The following is a 24,899-nucleotide window of genomic DNA, read 5'->3' as shown; positions in this document are numbered from 1 at the left end:
GACTTTTATATCATATTTTAGACGACATGCTATAGTATGACTTTTTTTTTAATCATATTTTAGACGACATGCTATAGTATGACTTTTTTTCCATATTTTAGACGACATGCTACAGTATGACTTTTTTTTATCATATTATAGACGACATGCTATAGTATGACTTTTTTTCCATATTTTAGACGACATGCTATAGTATGACTTTTTTATCACATTTTAGACGACATGCTATAGTATGACTTTTTTTCCATATTTTAGACGACATGCTATAGTATGACTTTTTTTCCATATTTTAGACGACATGCTATAGTGTGACTTTTTTTTTATCATATTATAGACGACATGCTATAGTATGACTTTTTTTTATCATATTTTAGACGACATGCTATAGTATGACTTTTATATCATATTATAGACGACATGCTATAGTATGACTTTTATATCATATTATAGACGACATGCTATAGTATGACTTTTATATCATATTTTAGACGACATGCTATAGTATGACTTTTATATCATTTTATAGACGACATGCTATAGTATGACTTTTTTTATCATATTTTAGACGACATGCTATAGTATGACTTTTTTATCATATTATAGACGACATGCTATAGTATGACTTTTTTTTATCATATTTTAGACGACATGCTATAGTATGACTTTTTTTAATCATATAGACGACATGCTATAGTATGACTTTTTTTCCATATTTTAGACGACATGCTATAGTATGACTTTTTTTCCATATTTTAGACGACATGCTATAGTATGACTTTTTTTCCATATTTTAGACGACATGCTATAGTATGACTTTTTTTATCATATTTTAGACGACATGCTATAGTATGACTTTTTTTTATCATATTTTAGAAGACGTTATAGTGTGACTTTTTTCCATATTTTAGAAGACATGTTATAGTATGACTTTTTTTTTTATCATATTTTAGACGACATGCTATAGTATGACTTTTTTTTAATCATATTTTAGACGACATACTATAGTATGACTTTTTTTTATCATATTTTCGACGACATGCTATAGTATGACTTTTTTATCATATTTTAGAAGACATGCTATAGTATGACTTTTTTTTAATCATATTTTAGACGACATACTATAGTATGACTTTTTTTTATCATATTTTCGACGACATGCTATAGTATGACTTTTTTATCATATTTTAGAAGACATGCTATAGTGTGACTTTTTTATCATATTATAGACGACATGCTATAGTATGACTTTTATATCATATTATAGACGACATGCTATAGTATGAATTTTTTTATCATATTTTAGACGATATGGTATAGTATGACTTTTTTATCATATTATAGACGACATGCTATAGTATGACTTTTATATCATATTATAGACGACATGCTATAGTATGACTTTTTTTAATCATATTATAGACGACATGCTAGAGTATGACTTTTTTATCATATTATAGAGGACATGCTAGAGTATGACTTTTTTTTTAATCATATTTTAGACGACATGCTATAGTGTGACTTTTTTTTAATCATATTATAGACATGCTACTGTGACTTTTTTTTTATCATATTTTCGATGACATGCTATAGTATGACTTTTTTTTAATCATATTTCAGATGACACGCTATAGTATGACTTTTGGACGACATGCTATCATACTTTTATTCCACTTTCATCAGACAGCTGCAGATCGTGCATCCACCACGTACCTCAGCACAGACAGCTGTATTTTTTCCCTGTTTTCCAACAACAAACCTTGTCATTAATTATGAAATCAGTAACTTCTCCTGAATACTCGGGATATCTTCAGTTGAACCCAAAATTGGTTTCCTGAGTTCCACAAGATCCAAGATGAAGATCGACATGCGGCACAGAGCCGTAGATAAAAAGCATTATTTAACTCGTCATTATCAGTTCTAGTAATTAAAATAAAATAAACATCGGCTTGTTTTCACGGGAAACAACATCTGCGACTCAGCACAAATATAACTGCAACATTTTATTTTTTCCAACACACACATTAAAACTCTGTGACAACGACCCGAGTTCGGGGTCGTCCTTCAAATTGTAAGTGACACAATGCACACGAATGGCACCAACGACGTACGAGTTCGACTGGACACACGAAGCGAGAGAAAGAATCGTAGAAGAGTGTTCAGTGCTGAGCTTCCAGAAAATATTCGGCAACTCGTCTGTCGGTTTGTGTTTTTTTTGACAGTCGTACCAAAGTGCGTTTCTCAGACCACCGACGAGTCCGAACGACACTTCGAAAACACCGAAGCATCAGAAACCGAAACCATCGCGGCTGAGAGAGTTTTAGCTTCTGGCTCAGAGAACGATGTTTCGCATTTACATGAACTTTTAAAAAACAAGCCTCTAAAGCAACATTTCCACAAGAAGTACTTTGTAATGACGAGTAGAAACAGAATAGTTAAGCAGTAGTAGTATGTACAGTACATCTGATATCTAATAGTGAAACGGACCGAAGTACCGAACCCTCAGAGGACCGACAGCAGGCGGGGGACGACTTCAGGCGTTGAACCACGAGGCCACGATGACCAATCCAATGGCCTTGTTACACACATTCACTCATTACTTTCAAATTTGCACAAAGCGGATACGAGGCATCGTCAAAATAAAGTTTCCTTGTCATTTCCTTCAAAATAAAAGGTTTGATGCTGTTTGTCGTTTTGTAGCGTTTAGTGAAATCAGATAAATGAAACCTGAAACCTTCAGCAAAAAAATGCAGCAATACTTTTGTCACTTTTAAACGAGGTGACGCCACAGATATTATAAAAATATTTCTTTGAAGTTTGACAGTGTTTATTTTCATGTTTAAGTAAAAAATAACATCAACATCAATTAAAATTCTACTGAAACATTTCTAAATTTGAAATCTGAACAAATTTAAGGGGTTTGAACGTATTTTGGCGGGGATTAAACTAAATACTTAGTTTAGGAGAATTAGGAGAATTGGGATGAAAAAAATGAAAGAGGCAATATATCAATGTTTACTATTTTTGGTTCTTTGCCTGATTAGGATAGATTTTACGGGGTCATTTTGGAATTACACAATAATTTTGTATAATAATGTATGAAATTTCAAAATTTGTTTGCAGATGTTTCACAGTTGGGATTCAATGGACTGAATGTTCGTATCCTGTAGCTACACAAAAATCTGACTTCAGGAGAATTAAATTTTTCCTTAATGAGACGTTGTTGGACTTCATCTTTTATTTTGACGACACCGTGTACATCCTGAACGTTGGGTTCAGTGAGGTCGACCGCTCTCGTCTGCTCGGTCAACATTCGCTTCATCATCGAGGAATGAGAAACGTTTCTTTCCTTCTAGTCCAATAATCAGCAGAAAGATGGAAAACTGACCGAACGATGAACAGAAGTTGATCTGAATGAACCGAGCGACTCTGAAGGGTCAGAAAGCGGCTTCAAAACCTTTCTGTACAGTTCAAGACAAAGATATGAAGAGTCGACCCGAGCCGTCATCAAACAGCCACCAGGGGGCCCCAAAACAACCAAAATGTAAACTCCAGAGTTACAATTAACCCACACTCACTGATTTTCTTACAAAGCCCATTTATCTAATCAGGTTCAAACCCCGCCCCTTTTTTAGTAATTCATTTTAAAAGTTTTACAGAACAAATTGTATATTTTACACAGTATGTTTGTATCTGAAGCACTTTACCAAAGTTTATGTAAAAGATTTGGATATTAATACAAGAACTGCACCATTTTTTTGTAAAAAAAACCAACAACTTTAAGTTGCACATTAAAATGTGGACAATAAAAGTTTATAACTACATTAAGAAATCTGAGAGTGTAACATAAACTTTGGGGTTTACGACATGAATTTGAAAATTATGAAAACTGTCGCAGCGGAATACCAACTTTTTCAAAAATACTATAAAATGTTATCTATGAGCACTACAAAGCATTTTGATGGTTGGTTTATGAAACCAGATTGTGGGACGTTCCCACTGGACCAATATCTAAAAAATGTTTCGAGAAATTTCGCAAAATGTGATCGCAACAACTGTTTGTAGAATTTTACTGCAAAGGAGAATTTATAGTTGCAAGAATTATAAAAAATGAGATCTTGATTATATTCTTTTAAACTGGCCAAATATATTTGGCATTTAAGCAAATTTTAATATTCAGGCTTCTAATTATGCTTCAGTTTAAAACAGAGCAGCCTTTTAAACAGAAATAAGTAAAGTTTGAGAGTGAAATTCTTTTAAAATTTGAACAAATTCTGTGAATTCAGGGTTGAAGTTCCATGAAAAGAATTTCGGGGAGCCGCAGCAAAATGTTTGGCGTCGTAAAAGAAGCGGTGAATGTACTCATAAGTTAAAATGTAAAACATGTTGTACATTTTTCACTTTCTAGACCAGAATCAGAAGAATCACTTGTACTTTTATAACCGCTGACACAGTTTTGATAATTTGCCAGATTTGGATGTTGAAAGAGTTTCTGGGGCCCCTGAACGTCTCTGCAGATATCAGACCAGATATGTTTGTCGTTTCCAAATTTCAGACACAAAAAGGGAAACTTCGTGAAATTGCTCCGTGGTTCTGGCAGCTCGTTGTCTCGGTGCGGTCCGAGCTCTCGATCGTTTCCTCCGCCGGGTCCGATACGATCGCGGCGTCCAAACCTCTATGCACGTCTACGGTTAATCTACACGTCCTTCGTTAAGAGAGTCGGCGGTACGAAGCTCCTCCGGTCAGAAGGAGCAGGAAGTTCTTCCTCCTTCAGCAGCTCGAGGCCTCGATGCAAAAACAAACTACACCTCTACAACCACAGACGTCTCTACGCATCTAAACCGGCCTCCAACACGCCGAGCAGCGACTTCACCGGGTCCACCGGGTTCACCGGGTCCACCGGGTGATTTGTGCCCTTCAGTCGTGCCGACCCAGAAAACATTCACACGTCTCACAGCTGATTTCAAAGGTTCGGATTCTGTTTGGACCAAAAATATTTTTTTCGAAGCTGAAATCTGAAACTTTCGACAAACTTTTCATTGTTTTTTCGTGACTCCTGATGACATCATCATCAGCTGGATGGAGGTTCGTTTTTAGTGTTTGATTATAAATCAGCTCTGACGTCCCGACCGTCGGACTTTGTGCTCGTTTTGGGGTCCGGACTTCGTCCTCTGAATGTTTGCTGGGTTTCGTCTCCGGACGTCTCCGGTGCAGCCGTCCTGGCTGTTCGTCAGCTCGTTTGGAGTTTCGACCGCCGACACGTGACCGTCCCGTGATGTGCAGTTCGCTCGTTTGGCAGTGAGGAACGATGCGAGCGCCCGGACGGCTGCACGGCGGGAAGACGAGCAACGAGCGAGCTGAACGTGAGCGATGAGGAGGACGTTCAGGCGGAGGAAGAGGCCGGTGTGCTTGCTGGTTTTTCAGCGACTCCTGAGATTAAAAACATAAATAAATGACAAACAGCTGACTCAGCTCCACCGACTCGTCGCCTCACGTCGTCTGAACGAGGACGGACACGGTGGACGCGGCTCGTTAACGCCCCTCGGTCCAGCTGGGAGGGCAGGGTGGTGGTTGAAGGTGTTGGTCAGTCAGTGAAGGCTCCGTAAGGCAGAACTCCATCCCGGGCTTTAACACCAATTCAAATGAAAGACGGGACGTTTGTTCTGCTGTTGACTTTTTGAGACTGATGATGAAGCGGATCTTCTTCTGCAGAGAATGGATGCCTGAAGCACAGGAGGTTGGGTGTGTTCACAGCCTACAAGACAACGAAGAGGGTTTCATTTAAGCAGTGCAACATCTGAACCACTAACAGCTGTCTGGAATTTCAGCCAATCACAGCAGTAGAAACCTCAGAGAGGTGGAGTTTGGTCAAACTTTATTTTACAGGTTTGAATTATTTCACTGTAAAGTTTCCTGTAAAAATCTCATCAGGAAAATAAAAACGTTTTCAGTTTTTAGTTGATGTCTTCAACATGTTTTACTTCTGATTTTAATATTAAAACTGAACATCACAAAAAAAAATTTAATAGCTTCAATTAAAGGAGACAATTTATTTACCTGCATTAAAAAACAAACAACTTTTTTTCAAAATGAAATAAATCCATCTTTCTCAATTTCTCATTTGGAGCTGATATGTTTTTAATAATTGAGAGATCCAGATTTTAATGAGCAGCTTGTTTCCATGGAAACGGACTGTCGACAGCAGCGGTTTATTAAAACTATTTAAACAATCTTAAGTTTTAGCTCTAAATATTTTTCTTTCAGAGAAATATTCCAGAAAGCTTTGAGGACGTTAAAGATTCAGAAGCGATTGAGAGCGGACTCACGTCTGGAGGCGTCTCCTCTTTATGTCTTGCTGGCGTTCTCGTAGATGACGTCCGACGTGATGGACTGCTGCTTCTTCTTCTGCCACATCAGCAGGACGCACTGATGGATGAACACGTACTGCTCCTGCAGACACACAGTTTCATGATCAGCTGGTTTGAATACCAAAGCACTCGTTAACGGTTTTGATGACGCGGTGTCCGACCTCGGTCTGAACCATGGACAGACGGTGGGACCTCATCTCCGACACCATCCCCAGGATGTCGGCGAACTCGTGCTCCCTGATGTGCTGCATGAGGCGGTCCAGAGCGATGAAGGTCCCGGTCCGGCCCACTCCGGCGCTGAGACACCCGGACAGACGGACAGAGACAGTGTCAGACTCAGTAATGGACGTTGCATCATCTGAGTGTATTTTGTGATTTCCTGCTGAGAGTTTATTAGAACTGAAAGCGGTTCTGACCTGCAGTGGACGACGATCGGGTCTTTGGTCCGGTTGGCCTGCTGGCGGACGATGAGGACGAACTGCAGGATGCTCTCGATGGCGTTGACAGTGGGGACGCCGTGGTCCGGCCACGAGGTGTAATTCAGGTGGAGGACGTCCTGACTCTCGTCGGCCTGCGGGGGGCGACAGCGACTCGATGTTAACGTAAAATAAACGTAGAGACTCTGGTGAAGTTCTGCCGGTGAAGAAACTCACGTATCCGAGTCGGAACTTCCTGACGGTCCACTCCGGAGACTCGGTCTCAGACAGCATCTCCACGCTGATCTCGCCGTACATCACCGGCTCGTCAGTGAACGGCCAGTAATGATCGCACTTCACCTGAAACCACAGAGACCATTAAAGCTGCAGTACATGGGAGCTGACCACCAGGGGGCGGCGAGCGCACGACAGAATGGTTCAATTTGATTATGTTGCTTTATTATGAAACTTTAACTTGAATTACGCCTATTTATCTGGTTTTATTTTAAATGTTGGTGTTTTTTTCAATTTTATTTCTGATGTAATTGTTTTTGAAAATTGTATTATTTTCTGACATGTTAATTGGATTTCTGAAAGCTTCCTTCATTCCACGACTGTGATGCAGCTGTAAAGCTGTTTTTTTAATGGATGTAATATGTCTGAGTCATAAAATGAATTTAGGAAACTTTGCATAGGACTCAGAGTTTCGGAGTCGAGCGGTTTCTCACCCGCCGCCGCTCGTTGCACTGAGTCAGCATGACGACGATGGGCGATTTCTCCTGCAGCACCATCTTCCAGAAGTCGTTGCGTGTTTCGGGCAGCGGGCCTTGAGTGGCGATGTACTCCTTCACATGTTTGTAGCCCTGAACATCAGAAACAAACATAGAGAGGAAAAAAGTTCATCCAGAGAACTCATCAGAATACGAGTTCGCTTCTATTGATTTTATTATCACATATTTATGTTTGACGGCTCAGTATTTTGCATCTTATTTTTTTTAGTATTTAATCTTTTTGTTCATTGACTTTTTCTAATTTGTATTTTTAGTTTTTAATTTGAAATATTTGTCATTTTTTTTTCTTTTGTCATCTGTCATTTGGAAAATAAGTTTGCATCTCTAACAGAAATGTAAATAAAGGTTTAAACTAAAATCTGTGACAATTAATTGAAAAAGTGAGTATTTTACCTCTTTTTCCTTTTTTCTTTTTACTGATTTTCATTTGTTTATCTTATATTTATTTTCTTCAAATGTATTAGAAGTTAAATAAATGTAAAAGAAATAAATGTTCCATACATCAAGTGGAAAGATGTAAATAAAGTTTTATAAAAGTCAAACAACACAGATTGAAATATTTAAAATGTACAGAAAAGAATGTCAGATTTGTTTTTACTTCCATTTGGTATTTTCAACCCTTTAAGTTTCTTTTTATTATTTTATTACAATTTTTTATTTTGTCCCCATTCATTTTTTTTTTTTTAATCTATTTTACTTTTTAATTCAATTATTTTCAAACTTTATTTTTGAATTCAGCAGAACAGCCGGCAAAATAAAAAAATGTATTTAACTTTATGCTTCCGCTGAGTTAAAGGGCATCAAACGTGCACCAGATGAAAGTACGTCGGAGAATCTCTGAACATTTACTGATGACTGTTGGTGAAAGTTTTTGTGGTGATTTTTGATCTCAGGAACAAATGGGAAAAAAAAACCCTTCTGAAACACACAGCAAATATCTGAAAAACTGTACAAACAAATGTCATCAAATTTGAGTCAATTCATCCCAGTGGGATTTTCATTTTTATGTGAAAAAACTGCACCAATAGCACCTTCCTGTTTAGAGTTATGGAAGTTTCTGTCTTCATTTTGACTCATGAACTGTGAACGGTAGAATAATTTTTTTTTTTTTTTTACTGTGGATTCTTTGAATCAATGAAAAACAGTTTTTTCCATCTCATCAAACAGATTCTGAGGATCTTTCTGGTAAAAATCCTCCATGTGATAGAAAGCGTGTACTCACAGGTATGTAGTTGGCGTTGATGTAGTCTGAACCTTCATCGTTGTGCATTGAGATCAGCTTCACCCGACTGAAGTCGTCTGAGAGAACGAGGCAGTGAACCAAAGTTTCTCATCAAACTCTTTAGGAAACTAAACTTCTGTCTGTTTTTATGAGAACGCAGCAAAAAGCAGCAGAAAAACTGGAAACTGGAGACTTTGAGGATTAAATCTGACTGAGATGTTTACAGTGACATCATCCAGGTAATGTTAAACCATCCTGAGACTCACATGGGAGGATGTTGGTGTATCTGTTCTTGGGCCGGTTGACGGGCAGGTCGGCAGCATCGTGGGACAGATCGAGGCCGACGCTCTTCAGCTCCTATAAAACATCCGACACGATCGCAGCAGCGTCGTGAGAATCAGGTCAAAGGTCGAGGACAAAATATATTTCAGAGATTAGAGGCCACAACTCCTCCCTGTAAACTCATGAATGTGCTCCTGTAATATCAGTTTAGTAACTCTGTTCCCTCCGAGATCCGTTTTTAACGTATCTGCTCACATTTAGTGGACAGTCGACAATCACTGTGATACTGAAAGAAACTTAAAATCAGACAGATTCTCAGGCATCTTCTGAACTGTCTGTTTGTGCATGTCGATATTTTCTGTTTAAAACGTGTTAAATCACAGCAGAGAATATTTCATAATGTTAATCCCATCAGGTCTGCAGTATCTGAACCACACCGCTCTGCCCTTCAGAATAAAAGTCTTCTTACTGGGAGTTGAGAGAACAGCGGCTCGGATGAAATTCGTACCTCGAACTGCAGGGAGAACTTGTAGGCCGAGTCTTTGCTCATTTCTTTGAAGTACGTGTCGAAGTCGTCGAGTTGGACGGGACTGAAAGACGAAATAAAATCCATCAAACATCCAGCGGCAACACGTTCACTAATCTTCTTCACCGTCAGTTGGTTCAGGTTTTATTTTTAATCTCACACGAGACGAAATCTAAAGAGATTAACTGAAGACGAAACATTTAATGAGCTCTGATGTTTCACCTGAAGACGCCTGAGCTGCTGCTGATTCAATCAAAGAAAAAGGTCAGAAATTCAGCTGACCTCCTTCCTTTTGCTTCTACAGTTTAAACTCTACAGTTTGCAATAATTTACATAAATAAAAGCGGTAAAATCTCAAAGTAAAAACACTCTGTTACAAGTAAAAGTCCTGCAATTATACAAATAAAAATATACTGAAACTGATTATTTATTCTGTTATTAGATTAAAATGATTGATGCACGAATATGTTCATTACTTTGATGTTAAAGGTGAATCTGATTTAAACGATCAGTTCTTTAAAGGTCGTGGATTTCAACAAACACTTTCATTTTAACCTGAATTATACATCTTCAATCCTTAATTTTTTAATCTGAATCTGCAAAGTAACGGAAAAAAATGTTTTCCTCTGAACTCCACGAACCACCGGCACATTCGAAAGACATTTTTCTTTAAAAAAAAATTTCTCCAAAATTCACCATTTCATAGTTAGAAACTGTCCAAACAGAAATTATCTTCAGATTTTCAAATGTCCAACGGTCCTTGAACTCATTAAAATAACCAAACCTGATCTTAAAGCTGTGATATTTCATGGAAATCACTTCATTCAAACTTCATAACTTGTTTTAGTAACTGTATTATTTTATTTCCTGTTGTCCTGTTTCAATAAAAGTTTAAATTAAAATTATTAATCCACGTGTCATTTAAAATGTGTCCAGAAACAAATAGTTGAATCTAGATGGTGTAAAGAATCCTTGAAGGACTCGTCTGAGACCAACAGACAGAAACATGGACACGGACTGATCGGGCAGCAGAGAGTTAACGAACACTGAGTCCAGAACAATATAATAAACTATATATATATAAAGACCCAACAGGACCAAAATAAAGAAGAACATTCAGTCATGAAGTTCAGTCTGTGTTAAATTCTCAGTTTCACTTTAATCCGCAGGATTAACCTGTTTTTTGTCTGAAGGCTGGAATCACACACACACACATCGTCGTCGTTACCTTGTTAGCTTCCGTTTCTTTAACGCTGTTTTGCTCCTATAAAATACAAACATGTAAAATCCTCATGATGTTTTCTGAGTCCCTCAGTATCATCATCATCATCATCATCATCATCATCATCATCATCACATTCAGCTCTGCTCACATCAGGCTGCGACCGACGGCGGTTTCTGTCTCCTCTGAGCAGCTGGTGGACGTCTGCACTAAAGTTTAATCAGAATTATCGAGAACATCATGTGGACGAGTTCTTAATTTCTTTCTTTACAAAAATGTGCATTAAATGTCTCGCATTTTCATTCAGGTAGAGTAAAAAAGTTAATTATATTAACATCTTTAGTAATAAATGTGTTTTTTTCAGCTGAAGTCGACTTTGTTGCTGTGACGCTATAGTATATACTATACTATAGTAATTCAACTTTAAATGGACGAATGTAAGATCAGGAGGAAACAGCTGCTGCAGAGAGATCAAACCTTTATTCAAATGTTTAAATTATAAATTTAGATGGAAGTCATTGTTTTTTCAAATGTGTTTGTTGACTGCAACCATGTTGAAAATGTTTAAATATGATGGTTCACATAAATATTCTGCTTTTCTACAAATTAAAGTAACTGTTATCAGAGGGTCATTAAACAGATTTGTTTTCCATTTCAAATAAAAAAAATTGTTTCCATTTGTGTGCATGTTGCATGACAAAATTATATTTAGTAGTCAACATGTTTAAAATGTTCACATCTATACTGCAAATTGGATTTTTCTTTTTTAAGAAAAGAATAAATGTAAAGGCTTTTTTCAGTTTAAGTTTCAAAATAATGGACTTTGATTAAATCTTACAAAAAGAGGCCTTTTAAATGTGATTTTTTTTTTTAAATTTTTTTTTTTTTTTTTTTTTTTAATTAAATCAGATGCAAAGTCAGAACATTTAGATGCCATGTTTCTTTTTAATTTTTTGTCTGCGAGATGGACAAAAAAAATTAGATTTTGTTTATTATTACTACGATATAATTCTTCACATTACACTAAATTATATTATAAATAGTTTCCACTAATGAATTCCATATTTAGTTTTGTCATACATCATGCACACATTCATTTAAATTTGATTGATTTCTTATTAATATTTGCAGCCACAGACTTCCATATAAGGTCAGAGAGGAAGTCCAACATCGGTCTGACCCGACGAATCAGAGCTTCACGAGAATCAACCAATCACATCAGCAGAAAAACATCATGCTCAGAAATCTGTCGTCTAAATCTGTCAGCTGGTTTCAGGCCGTCGGCTCCACATCCAACATGCAGCTCTTTTACATTTGATCATTTACACTTCATGCTGCTGTTTTTATAATCAACCTTTTAACAGTTTCCAGATTGTGTTTAAACGTTTCAAATTTCCTCCAGATTAACTTTTAATGTTCTGAAACTCACAGCCGAGTTTTAAAACATCAAGCGGAAGAAATCTGACGGCGCTAAAACAACCAGCAACATGCACTACGACGTCTACGAGAAAACATGAGACGAAACTAAACTACGACTTGACGTCTAAAGTGAAAACCGACACAGAAAGACGGCATGCGGACACGGAGCAAAGCCATAGTTAGCATCAACAGTTAGCATCATGCTACGGTACATTCAACAGGCTAGCAGAAACACTCAGTGTGACTGAGTTCAACCACAGACACAGCATTGCAAGACAAAGTTCAACATGTCAGAAAAATCATCTGCAGACTTCCTGTTTACCCCGGAAACTCACTGAAATTTCAAAATAAAGCTTTAAAATGTTAAAGACAAGTCTGGTGTTATTTTGTTTTTTTGTCAACAAACTTCATGCAACAGATCCAAACCAGCGCTAAAGGTCTCCTGCTAACAAGCAGTGTGGGAAATATCGTACATAAATCTGTCCGTACGTTTTATTTCTTTGAGCTCAAATGTTGTACAAAATCTAATAAAAGACATCAAAGTTTCACTGGAATGAACTCTGAAGTTTACTTTGATCCAGAATATAATTTATGTCAATAAATAACAAGGGCTATAAAACGGATCCTTGTGGAACACCAGATTTCATGTCAGGAGAAGCTGACTTTAGCATGTTGTTGTACACGACATCTTGTTTACGTTGTTTTTGTCTCTTTTATACTTTTTGTTTTTATACCACCAACACCAATAAAGAGTTGGATTTTAAAATGTTTCCTGTCTCCTAGCAAAACGTTTTTATTGAATCAAGACCACTGCCGTTGTCAGTTGTAAGAAAGAGGTTATTATTTCAACCTTCACGAAGTGGTAACTTTAAACCAAAACACTCTCCTGATCTCAGCTCAGATGTGTTTGAACCTAAAACTTAATCACAGATTTTTTGGGGGTAGAAACCAATGAATAATTCCCTGCTAACAAAAGAAAAAAGGTTTTTAATTCTGAGACCAAAAACAACTATGTAAAGAGGAATAAAATAAGGCCTAGATTGGAGCCTGGAGGTACATTGCATCAACATTGTTGTTTTTTGTCATTTCATATCCATAAAACAGTAGATTTCCACTATGTTGCAACCAGATTATTAACATCACCACCGTTGATAGATAAATATAAACGTGTATCATCTGCATAAAATTTGACAAACCCTTTATACACAAGATATACTGTCTAGAGTTCAAGAAGAAGAGGACCCTTGGTTGAGCCTTGAGGTACACCATGATGTTAAACATTACTGGTTTTGGTATTTTCATGAGATTTGTTGACAGAAATATGGAACAACACCAGACTCGTCCATTCGTTCTGGATCCAGAGGTGATCTGTGAGACCTCACTTTGGTTCAACAATGTCTCGGATCAATACTGTGGGCTGTGGCTCTGCTTCGACATGCCCCTGAAATGCAGTGTTTTTGGCCAGAAGTGCTTACTTACCAAGGATTAATATAAAAAGCCAAAAGATAGTCAGTCCAAAGGCAGGATGGCAGTAGGGTAAGGAAGGCAAAGAGGCTTCTTCGCCTGAAGGGGTTCAAATACAAATAAAAATAAAAACACAGACAAGAAAAAATAAAGAAACAGACACCAGGGGGCGGTAGGTTGGGGACAGAACATGGTGCTCCATTAGTAAAGAGGCACAGAGCTTCACATTAGTGCTGAACACAGAGTTAATGCATCATGCAGCCGCTCAGAGAGTCTCGTTGTCTCCCTGCTGGACAACAGGAGTCTGTTCCTCAATGGCCGCTCTGTCTCATTAAACAACCTCCAGCCTCAGTCTGTGACATCACTGCGTCTTCCCAGCCCATCCCACAATGCAACACTCAGCCGGGACCCTCGTCGCGTATGAACAGCTCTCAGTTTGTCACTTGGTGGCGACGTCAGACACCCTCACGAACCTGATGATCTCATCAACGTTGGTGTCGCCGGGGTCGCGACCCCACTGATGCAGATACTTTGTTTTATGAAACAATGAAACTCCATCACAGAAACATTAAACACGTCAGTCTGGTCAAACTTAAACTAAACATGTCTTTAGCATCAATGAAAGTTAAAATAAAACTGCTGTTCAGACTCGTTATGTCGTTGATTTTAATCACACTAAGAAATCTCTGTCTCTATGTGTGTTTGTTTGTTGCATATCTCGACCGCCGTTAGTTCCATCTTCGTAAAACTTGATGAGTTTATTATCGGTGATCTGAGGATGTGCATCATTGAATTTGGTTTGATTTGGCAACGGTAAACGTTAAATATGAATAAATTTTAACAAACTGGCGAACGACTGTGTTCCAAATTTGGGGAACAAGAAGAATGTATACAAAAATCAATTGGTATGTTTTATGCTTTTTATGAAAGCACAGGTGTTTATCATCTGCATACAAACTGATATAAGATTCCTGCTGTTGAAAATAAAACAAAGAAGAGGACCCAGAATCGAGCCTTGAGGTATACCACACCTGTTAATGCATCGTTTCTTGTCATTTTATAAACTTTTTTTTTAAAGGAGTATAAATATTTTGGGCAAATATGATTCTCTAAATTTTTATCTGGTTTAAGATTAATCAAGGAAATGAAATCGAACACAATTCCAACTAGTTTTATCGGCCCTCCCCACTTTCCATAATAAGCAGGATTTTTAAAACAACATATGCGGCACTGTTTATGTTTAATTTTTTTAGTGATTAAGGACTGAACATAAGGTAAACGTAATACTTGATATTTTCAAATTAAAATGTCAGACTGTAAACGGATTTATGAGTATTACTTCCTGCATCAGTGGGGTCATCACGTCTCCTTATCACATCCACACTGCTGTGACACCAAACAGCAAAGAGGACATGCAGCAGTCAAAGCATCAACACAACTCCAGCGTCACATCAAGAAGACACTCGGATGGGAATTTAGTGATGGAAGGTCAAATACGACAGCAGATGGAAGCCAAGTTCTGCCTTCACTGACCGTCTTTCAGCTGTTATATTAATCACAGATCTCCAAATCTGAATGTTTGTCACGAGTAACACGAGTCTATCAACCACGTAAGTGTTAGAGGCACTTTAGCCTTTTCTGGTAAGAGAGTCTCATTTTAAAGAATAAAAATCTGTAATTTGTAATTTCCTGTTTTATAGAATTTAACACAAACGACTCCAAAACCATCATTTTGGTCCCTTTAATCTGAGATTAGGTGAAATCCTGATATTTCATCATCAACAAACACCCAGAATAAAACAGGCGCGGGGGGAATCGGGGAATCAGCTTATCATCATCATCATCTTCATCATCATCATCGCCTCGCGCTGCTTAAAGCGCCGCAGACGAGCTAAAAAGCTGTAGCTACATGTTGAAATCCCTAATCCGCCTCCTCAATCTGCCGCCGGGTCACTAATCTGCTCTGATTGGGTGTTTCAGGGTGTTCCAGCGTGTTTCAGCGTGTTTCAGCGTGTTTTAGGGTGTTTCAGGATGTTTCAGGGTGTTTCAGGGTGTTTCAGCGTGTTCCGGGGTGTTTCGGCGTGTTTTAGGGTGTTTTGGCGTGTTTCGGGGTGTTTCAGGGTGTTTCAGGGTGTTTCAGTGTGTTTCGGCGTGTTTCGGCGTGTTCCGGGGTGTTTCGGCGTGTTTTGGCGTGTTTCGGGGTGTTTCGGCGTGTTTCAGCGTGTTTCAGCGTGTTTTAGGATGTCTCGGGGTGTTTCGGCGTGTTTCGGCGTGTTTCAGCGTGTTTCAGCGTGTTTTAGGATGTCTCAGGGTGTTTCAGGGTGTTTCAGGGTGTTTCAGGGTGTTTCAGCGTGTTTCTGTGTGTTTCAGGGTGTTTCAGGATGTTTCAGCGTGTTTCAGGGTGTTTCAGCGTGTTTCAGGGTGTTTCAGGATGTTTCAGCGTGTTTCAGGGTGTTTCAGCGTGTTTCAGGGTGTTTCAGGATGTTTCAGCGTGTTTCGGGGTGTTTCAGGATGTTTCAGCGTGTTTCGGGGTGTTTCAGGATGTCTCGGTGTTTCTGTGTGTTTCAGGGTGTTTCAGCGTGTTTCTGTGTGTTTCAGGGTGTTTCAGGATGTTTCAGCGTGTTTCAGGATGTTTCAGCGTGTTTCAGGATGTTTCAGCGTGTTTCAGGGTGTTTCAGGGTGTTTCAGCGTGTTTCGGGGTGTTTCAGGATGTTTCGGGGTGTTTCGGCGTGTTTCAAGGTGTTTCAGCGTGTTTCAGGGTGTTTCAGCGTGTTTCAGGGTGTTTCAGCGTGTTTCTGTGTGTTTCAGGGTGTTTCAGGATGTTTCAGCGTGTTTCAGGATGTTTCAGCGTGTTTCAGGATGTTTCAGCGTGTTTCAGGGTGTTTCAGGGTGTTTCAGCGTGTTTCGGGGTGTTTCAGGATGTTTCGGGGTGTTTCAAGGTGTTTCAGCGTGTTTCAGCGTGTTTTAGGATGTCTCAGGGTGTTTCAGGGTGTTTCAGGGTATTTCAGTGTGTTTCAGGGTGTTTCAGGGTGTTTCAGCGTGTTTCAGGATGTTTCAGGGTGTTTCAGGGTGTTTCAGGGTATTTCAGTGTGTTTCAGGGTGTTTCAGGGTGTTTCAGCGTGTTTCAGGGTGTTTCAGGATGTTTCAGCGTGTTTCAGGATGTTTCAGGGTGTTTCAGGGTGTTTCAGCGTGTTTCAGCTTTGACATGACGAACTAACGAACGGAGGAGATCGTACCAGTTGTAAGGAAGTTTTCCGTCTCGTTCAAATGAAGCGAAGTTGACGAAAGTCTCGGCGCCGCATTCCCTGAAACGGAGAACACAGAGAAACCGTTAGAGCCGTTTGGGGAAGTCACAGATATTTGATGACATTTCAGAAAACAGAGGAAGTGAGCTGAAAGTCTGAGAACCAAAATAACAGAGAACTCAAACTCCAAAGAATTTATTGGCCTCAGTTCAAAATAACTTTGATGTTATTCTGCAACCTGATTGTTTCATAATGATTTAACAGAAGAGGTTGAACATGTGGAAACAACAAAAATATAAATAACAGATACCAAGTTTGTTACCGACGTGTGAAAAATAAATATTTAAGTTGATTTTAAAATTGTAATAATTACACCTGGTAATTTGGTTAAAAAGTTGACATACAGAGCGACGTGTTCTATTACTGCCAAAGAAATCACAAGAATGTCAGAAGAAAAAGTAAAAATTATATGTACAGTTTATAATATTATAATTTCTCAGTGGAAATTGAGTTGATTAAAATCAACAACATAACGACTCTGAACAGAAGTTTTTATATTCTTGATAAAAAGCTGGAAGTCATGTGACACCCGGCTGACAGCCTCGAACATCTGTCTCCAGATGTTTAAAGTCAGATTGTCTTCACGCCAACACGTAAACACGTAAACAGTCACATAAATAACGTGGGAACTTCACGCTGCTCAGCTTGCTACAGGAAGTTGCTTGTGAAATACCGAGAATAAAATGTGACATGAATTCTTGGAGGCTGTTCGCGAACACTCAGAACCACAAACGCACCGCTGAGTCAGCAGAAATCATGTGAGCTCTGCTTGTTTACACTGCAGAAGAAAAACGTTCTCAGATATAAACATGAAAATACACAGAAGTTCTCCCTGTAGACCAGGAGGGGGCGCTGTCATGAACACCTTTAGGTTCTCCCTGATAACTCTGCATTACATATTCATGTTTTTTTATTCACGGGTTTTTATATCGTCCCTTAAAACAAACGTGAAGAGATGACAACAAAAATGAAAATAAAATTCTAATTAAAGTGTTGGAAGCTAAAAGTAAAAAGATAAAATGAGGTTTGTGTTTCCTGTGATGTCATCGCGTGTCGGGTTTCCTACCGGCTCATCTGCAGGTGTTTCTTTCGAAGAACCAGCAGAAACAGAACGAGGAGGCTGATGAGGAGGATGCTGAGGACGGACAGAGCCGAGATGGCCGCCACACTCGGGTTCATCTCTTTGGCTGCAGACGCACAAACACACAAACAGACACACAGACACACAAACACACAAACAGACACACAAACAGACACACAAACACACGAACAGACACACAAACAGACACACAAACAGACACACAGACACACAAACACACACACAAACACACAAACAGACACACAGACGCACAAACACACAAACAGACACACAAACACACAAACAGACACAGACGCACAAACAGACACACAGACACACAAACAGACACACAAACAGACACACAAACAGACACGGACACACAAACACACGAACAGACACACAGACACACAAACAGACACAGACACACAAACACACGAACAGACACACAGACACACAAACACACAAACAGACACACAGACACACAAACACAAACAGACACACAGACACACAAACACACAAACAGACACACAGACACACAGACACACAAACAGACACAGACACACAAACACACACACAAACAGACACAGACACAGACACACAAACAGACACAAACAGACACACAAACAGACACAGACACACAAAGACACAAACAGACACAGACACACAAACACACAAACAGACACACAGACACACAAACACAAACAGACACACAGACACACAAACACACAAACAGACACACAGACACACAGACACACAAACAGACACAGACACACAAACACACACACAAACAGACACAGACACAGACACACAAACACACAAACAGACACACAAACAGACACAGACACACAAACAGACACACAAACAGACACAGACACACAAACACACAAACAGACACACAAACAGACAAACAGACACACAAACAGACACAGACACACAAACACACAAACAGACACACAAACACACAGTTGAACATTTAAAAAAAAAAAAAAAAAAGACGCACAAACAGAAATCATTTAATCAGACACCATTAATTCCGTTAGTTTTTCTGTAATCGAACACTTCCTGCATGGTCATTTCAAATTAAAAGCCGTCCAGCTTTTACTGTGAAAAGCCTGCAGGAAGTCCCTCTGCCAGATGAGAATAAGAAGCTCCTCCTACCGACGGTGCTGACGGAGATGTGCGCCGGCCGGCTCGGCGTGCTGTAACTGAAACTGGTGACGGAGCAGTTGTAGCTGGACGAAGGAGTCAAACCGGAAACCGTCACCACGTGAGAGGAGGAGGTCTGAGGCTCCCGGGACTGGAGGAGGAGGAGGTGGAGCAGGAGGAGGTGGAGGATGAGGAGATGGAGCAGGAGGAGCAGGAGGATGAGGAGATGGAGCAGGAGGACGAGGAGCGGGGGGAGGAGGAGGAGGAGGAGGAGCAGGAGCAGGAGGAGGAGGAGGTGGGGCAGGAGGACGAGGAGGAGGTGGAGCAGGAGGATGAGGAGGCAGAGGAGCAGGAGGAGGTGGAGCAGGAGGATGAGGAGCAGGAGCAGGTGGAGCAGGAGGATGAGGAGCAGGAGCAGGTGGAGCAGGAGGATGAGGAGATGGAGCAGGAGGACGAGGAGGAGGAACAGGAGGAGGAGGAGCAGGAGGACAAGGAGGAGGTGGAGCAGGAGGAGGAGGAGGTGGAGCAGGAGGAGGAGGAGGAGGAGCAGGAGGAGGAGGAACAGGAGGAAGAGGAGGAGGAAGAAACTTTACTTGATGCTTTTAAATGGTAGTGTGTTGCAGACAGCCCCTGGTGGTCCTCAGTGGAACTACAGTTGGAGGCTCTTCCACTTCAGGAAGTCCCTCTGATGACTAAATGTAAAGAAGTTCATCCAGCAGGAGGAGGCGGAGCCTTTAACAGATCAGCTGTTGGTTGATTCTCCTCAGAGCTGCTGGCATGTTTCTGATTTAACTTTCTGTTTCTGTCGGATTTTTTAGGTTTTAAAACACAAAACAACTAAAAAACTAAACAATAAAACAACAAAACTCTGAAGAGAGACGCTCCTGTTTTTATCATCAGATGATGTTTCTGATTTACTGACTTAAAGTTTTGTTTTTCTTTCTGAAAATACTAAAAATTTAATTCGAAAAGTCAAAAAAACTTCAAAAACTTCAGTTTAATCTGAAAACTTTTCTTTCTTTCTGCTGTTTTTTGAATCATTTTGTAACTCAGAGCTTCTTTTACTTTGACAGTCTCAGGAAACAAGTAAAACCCGATGTCAGCTGTTCTCTGTGTTCAGGCTGTCTCAGACCCGGTTCTGTCTGCGGTTCTGGTCTGCGGTTCTGTCTCACCTTGAGCTCCTTGCTGCCGGTCCTGCTGGGTCTACAGAGGACCTGGTAGTAGTCCACCACTCCGTCCTCGCTCCACAGCAGCGTGACGGACGAGTGCGTGGCGTTGACGGCGTACAGAGACCTGGGCGGCGCCGGTTCTGCAGGAAACAACCAGCTGTCAGTTTACAGGAGCAGAACAGAACAGAACCGGTCGGAGAACACCGAGACTTCCTCTGAGCCCGAAACACTTTGACACGCTCAGAAGAGGAAGTCAAATATCAAGTTTTATATTTAGTTTCAGGGTGAAGAAAGACGACTGCAGGAAATAAATCACCTTCAAAATAAAAGTCCTGCAAAAAACTGACGGATACAAACTTAAAATCTCAGCTGGAGCTTCAGTGTTGTGTAAAAAGAGTAGTTTTAAAGCTGCAGTTCATTCTAACAAATACAAAAATAAAAGGTTGATGGAAACACGCCTGCTCCTCCAAAAAATGTTTTATTAAGAAACAGTTGTTTAATCGTTTGTATTTTTACAAATGTTTGAACATTTTTACGATTTACTTTAAATTCAGACGTGATGATGATGAAACGATGTTTGGAGTTCCTCAGGGACCGACGCCGGGTCCTCTGTTAGAGTCCTGGTGTTCTATACAGCGTGTGTGTGTGTGTGTGTGTGTGTGTGTGTGTGTGTGTGTGTGCGCGTGTGTGCGTGCGTGTGTGCGTGCGTGTGTGCGTGTGTGAGTGTGTGTGTGAGTGTGTGTGTGTGAGTGTGTGTGAGTGTGTGTGAGTGTGTGAGTGTGTGTGTGTGTGTGTGTGAGTGTGTGAGTGTGTGTGTGAGTGTGTGTGAGTGTGTGAGTGTGTGTGTGAGTGTGTGAGTGTGTGTGTGAGTGTGTGTGAGTGTGTGTGTGAGTGTGTGAGTGTGTGAGTGTGTGTGTGAGTGTGTGTGTGAGTGTGTGTGTGTGAGTGTGTGTGTGTGTGTGTGAGTGTGTGTGTGTGTGTGTGAGTGAGTGTGTGTGTGAGTGTGTGTGTGTGTGTGTGTGAGTGTGTGTGTGTGAGTGTGTGTGTGAGTGTGTGAGTGTGTGTGTGTGTGTGTGTGAGTGTGTGTGTGTGAGTGTGTGTGTGTGTGTGTGTGTGTGTGAGTGTGTGTGTGTGAGTGTGTGTGTGTGTGTGTGTGTGAGTGTGTGTGTGTGTGTGTGAGTGTGTGTGAGTGTGTGAGTGTGTGTGTGAGTGTGTGTGAGTGTGTGTGAGTGTGTGAGTGTGTGTGTGAGTGTGTGTGTGAGTGTGTGTGTGTGTGTGTGTGTGTGAGTGTGTGTGTGTGAGTGTGTGTGTGTGTGTGTGTGTGTGTGAGTGTGTGTGTGTGAGTGAGTGTGTGAGTGTGTGTGAGTGTGTGTGTGAGTGTGTGAGTGAGTGTGTGTGTGTGTGTGTGAGTGTGTGTGTGTGAGTGTGTGTGTGTGTGTGCTGACCCAGTTTGATGATGTTGGGCATGGAGGTGTTCCTGCTGCGCTCCGTGCAGGCCGTCACCGTCAGGTTGTAGATGTCTCCAGGAGGCAGCGGGAGGCTCGCCCGCATCACGTTACGAGTCACCTGACACAAACAACAAAACACAAACAACAAACATCATAAACAGTCACTAACAACAGCATCGAATCACAAGTTTTATTTCTGTATATATTACTTTGTTTCATTTGAATTTACTGGTTTTATTTTCTCTCTGTTCACCTTCATCTTGTTTGTTTATCTGAACACCGAGATGTTGTTGTTTGTTTATTTTCTGAAAATACCTGGATACTAATCCACCTTAAAAAGAAACTAAGAATAACTCCATGTAAAATCCTCCCGGTGGTTTATTGTTGTGTTTAGTCACTGTGATCGTCTGAAGTTCCTGTTTCCAGACTTCCTGTTTTAAAGACAGATTTGATTTATTTCTGTTTTGAATGAACCACATGTGAACGCGACGGTTTAAAACGAGTCTGAACGAGTTGAAGTTTCACTGAAAACAGAAACTGGATCAATAATTCATAATCAGATCAAATGAGCTTCACTAGCAGGGACGCTGATGTTACTTCCCCTAGCAACCACCCAGCAACTGTCCATAGAAACCAACTTACACAGGTGTAGCAACCACCAACACCATCATAGTGCCTGCCTAGCAACCATTTAGAAACTCCATAGCAACCACTGAGAGTGACGAACCGTTAAACATCCTGTTTCTGTCTCCAGAATGATTAAAGCTCACGCGGGACCTCCGACTCTGGAACCACAGAGCAGCTAACTGGACCATCGGACCGACAACAGAACCACAAGACAAAAACAGTCCAACATCCTGCGGGAACGTCATGACGACGGGCAGGTCGGAGACTGAAACTGTGTCTGATGAAGATGAAGATGAAGATGACTCACGTCGATGGAGTAGCTCTTCTCCGGCCCCTTCTTGCCGACCGCCACCACCTGCCAGTGCAGCATCCTGGAGTGCGACAGGTCGATGAAGAGCTCGCCGTACGTCCAGCGGACATAGAGGACGCCGTGGTGGAAGTCCACCGAGGAGATGTGAGGAGCTTCAGGAGCTGCAGGAGGAGAACAGCTGATCAACAGCTGATCAACAGCTGACCAGCAACATCCTGCTGGATTCAATCTTATTCAGGTTCATATATCAAAACTCTGATGAAAAGTCCACTAAAACGTTTTTAACTGCTTCAACAACAAACTAATGAAAATATTTCTAAGATTAGTTTTAAGACTGATTTTAGACTTAAATGTAAACCAAACTCGGCCCAAAAAAAGATCCAATCCGTGACTTTAATGTCTGGAAGAGACGTTTTATGATTCCAGGACCAGCGGGAACGCTGGTTATTAAATAGAAAGAAACATGTTTAAAATAAACATATAATTTGATTTAGAAATAGTTTTCTTTCTTTGTAGGGGTTTGATGTCACTTGATGCTCCACATCGATTGATTGACATGTTGGCTGGCAGGCGGGTCGGTACCTGTGACGAAGCTGGCGGTGGAGCTGTCGCAGCAGCTGAGCGGCGGGTCGCCCCACGTCACCATGGAAACACGGAAATTATAATACCAGGCGGGCAGCAGGTCGGTGACCCTCTGAGGGGAGAGAGAACCGAGAGGAGAAGCAGGTGAAAAGTCTGATTCTGAGACACCATCACCGTGACGACAACACACTGCGTTACCACGGAGGCGATGACGGAGGCGGTGGCGGCGATCTCGTAGTAGGTGGTCCACTCGGATGCCAGCGTCACCGGGTTGAAGAAGAAGGTCTGCAGCACGTACTTCCTGAAGGCCACGTGATACGGACGCTGCCAACTCAGGATGACCGCCGTCGGGCTCAGCGGGTAGACGGCCAGCTCGCGCACACCTGTAGGCTCTGAGCCGACAGGTAACACGTTAGTCACCGGACTGCAGCTGAAACTACTTCCTGTTTCTCTTCCTGTCATTTAAATCGGGTCCACATGTAGTGGAACTGTCCCAGAACTGAGTGGGAGCACCCCCTGTCTGCAGTGCATCATGGGTAATCGAGACAAACATCCCCGATCTCTGAGACTGAAGGAAACCTAAAATCAGACAGATTCTCAGGCAGCTTCTGAACTTTCCGTCTCTGATTTCTGGAGGTTTATTAGAAGTTTAAAATCACCGATGTCGATGATGACGGGTTCGGACGGCGGGCTGATCAGCGGCCCGTTGGTGTGGTAGACCACCACGCGGTACTGAGCGCCGGGCGTCAGGTTGCTGATGATGTCACTCGTCGAGTTTTCCTGCGAATAAAAAATAAATAAATCTGGTAACTCTCCTGCCGACGTGCCTCCGAGCAATGCGTGAAACCCCTGAACCTCAGCGGATGGCAGCAGAGAGGATGAAGCATTAACGTTTATTTACAGCAGATAATTAGGTCGAACGATTAAAGTTGTAATTTGGAGAAAATAATTTCAATATTAAGAATTTAAGCTTTTCAAAATAAAAGTTAAAATTGACTTCACAGCTCTGAGAGGTGAACGAACATGAAAACCTGTTTGTGACAGACTGAAAACTCAGCGTGTTACTCAGATCGTCTCCTCTGATTATCAGCTCAGATAAAACCTGTTAAAAACAGACTTCACACCTCCGAGTCGAATCGCTTCGCCGTCGGGACGTTTTCCAGCTCGAACAACGTTTCAGTGGAATGAAATAATCCTGTTTTATCTGCTGATACTATGAATGAAGACGCAGCGCGTCACCTCGCTGCAGTACGTGTTCTCCATCCTCTGGCTGAGGCTCGGCTTCAGGCAGGTCGTAGAAACCACCGACACCAGGCTGCCGTTGTGGTTCTGGAAGGACGGAGCCCAGGACACGGCGGCGGTGCTGGAGTCCAGCAGCCGGACGTTGACGGCCTGAGGACGCTCGTGGAGCTCCTCCAGCAGCTCGCCACCGGGACCTGCAACCAGTTCACATCCAGATGTTAATAAAAACAATATGTATATCACATTAAACACCATTAATGAACCAAACCTCTAAAACACATGAAT

General features: G+C 40.9%; 1 protein-coding gene across 1 annotated transcript in view; it reads right to left on the bottom strand.

Moving 5' to 3' along the window:
• Positions 1–1,987: 1,987 nt before the first annotated feature.
• Positions 1,988–24,899, bottom strand: part of LOC138198485 (receptor-type tyrosine-protein phosphatase O-like) — a 36,820-nt gene continuing 13,908 nt past the window's right edge. Inside the window, 21 exon segments of the mRNA XM_069149918.1 lie at positions 1,988–5,752; positions 6,324–6,447; positions 6,527–6,662; positions 6,782–6,936; positions 7,019–7,141; positions 7,510–7,644; positions 8,795–8,871; positions 9,061–9,151; positions 9,585–9,666; positions 10,831–10,866; positions 13,723–13,806; positions 16,944–17,012; positions 18,079–18,199; positions 19,249–19,387; positions 20,409–20,545; positions 21,851–21,971; positions 22,788–22,951; positions 23,373–23,484; positions 23,571–23,764; positions 24,032–24,152; positions 24,612–24,808. Coding sequence (XP_069006019.1) covers positions 6,343–6,447; positions 6,527–6,662; positions 6,782–6,936; positions 7,019–7,141; positions 7,510–7,644; positions 8,795–8,871; positions 9,061–9,151; positions 9,585–9,666; positions 10,831–10,866; positions 13,723–13,806; positions 16,944–17,012; positions 18,079–18,199; positions 19,249–19,387; positions 20,409–20,545; positions 21,851–21,971; positions 22,788–22,951; positions 23,373–23,484; positions 23,571–23,764; positions 24,032–24,152; positions 24,612–24,808 — 2,399 coding nt within the window. The 3' untranslated portion in view covers positions 1,988–5,752; positions 6,324–6,342.

This window comes from Embiotoca jacksoni, unplaced genomic scaffold (genome assembly GCF_022577435.1).
Source record: "Embiotoca jacksoni isolate LCO1_2020_lvr unplaced genomic scaffold, fEmbJac1.0.p SCAF_156, whole genome shotgun sequence".
In the NCBI taxonomy this organism is placed as follows: domain Eukaryota; kingdom Metazoa; phylum Chordata; class Actinopteri; family Embiotocidae; genus Embiotoca; species Embiotoca jacksoni.
The sequence above is the reverse complement of the archived record's forward strand: the minus strand, read 5'-3'. Positions and strand labels throughout refer to the sequence as shown.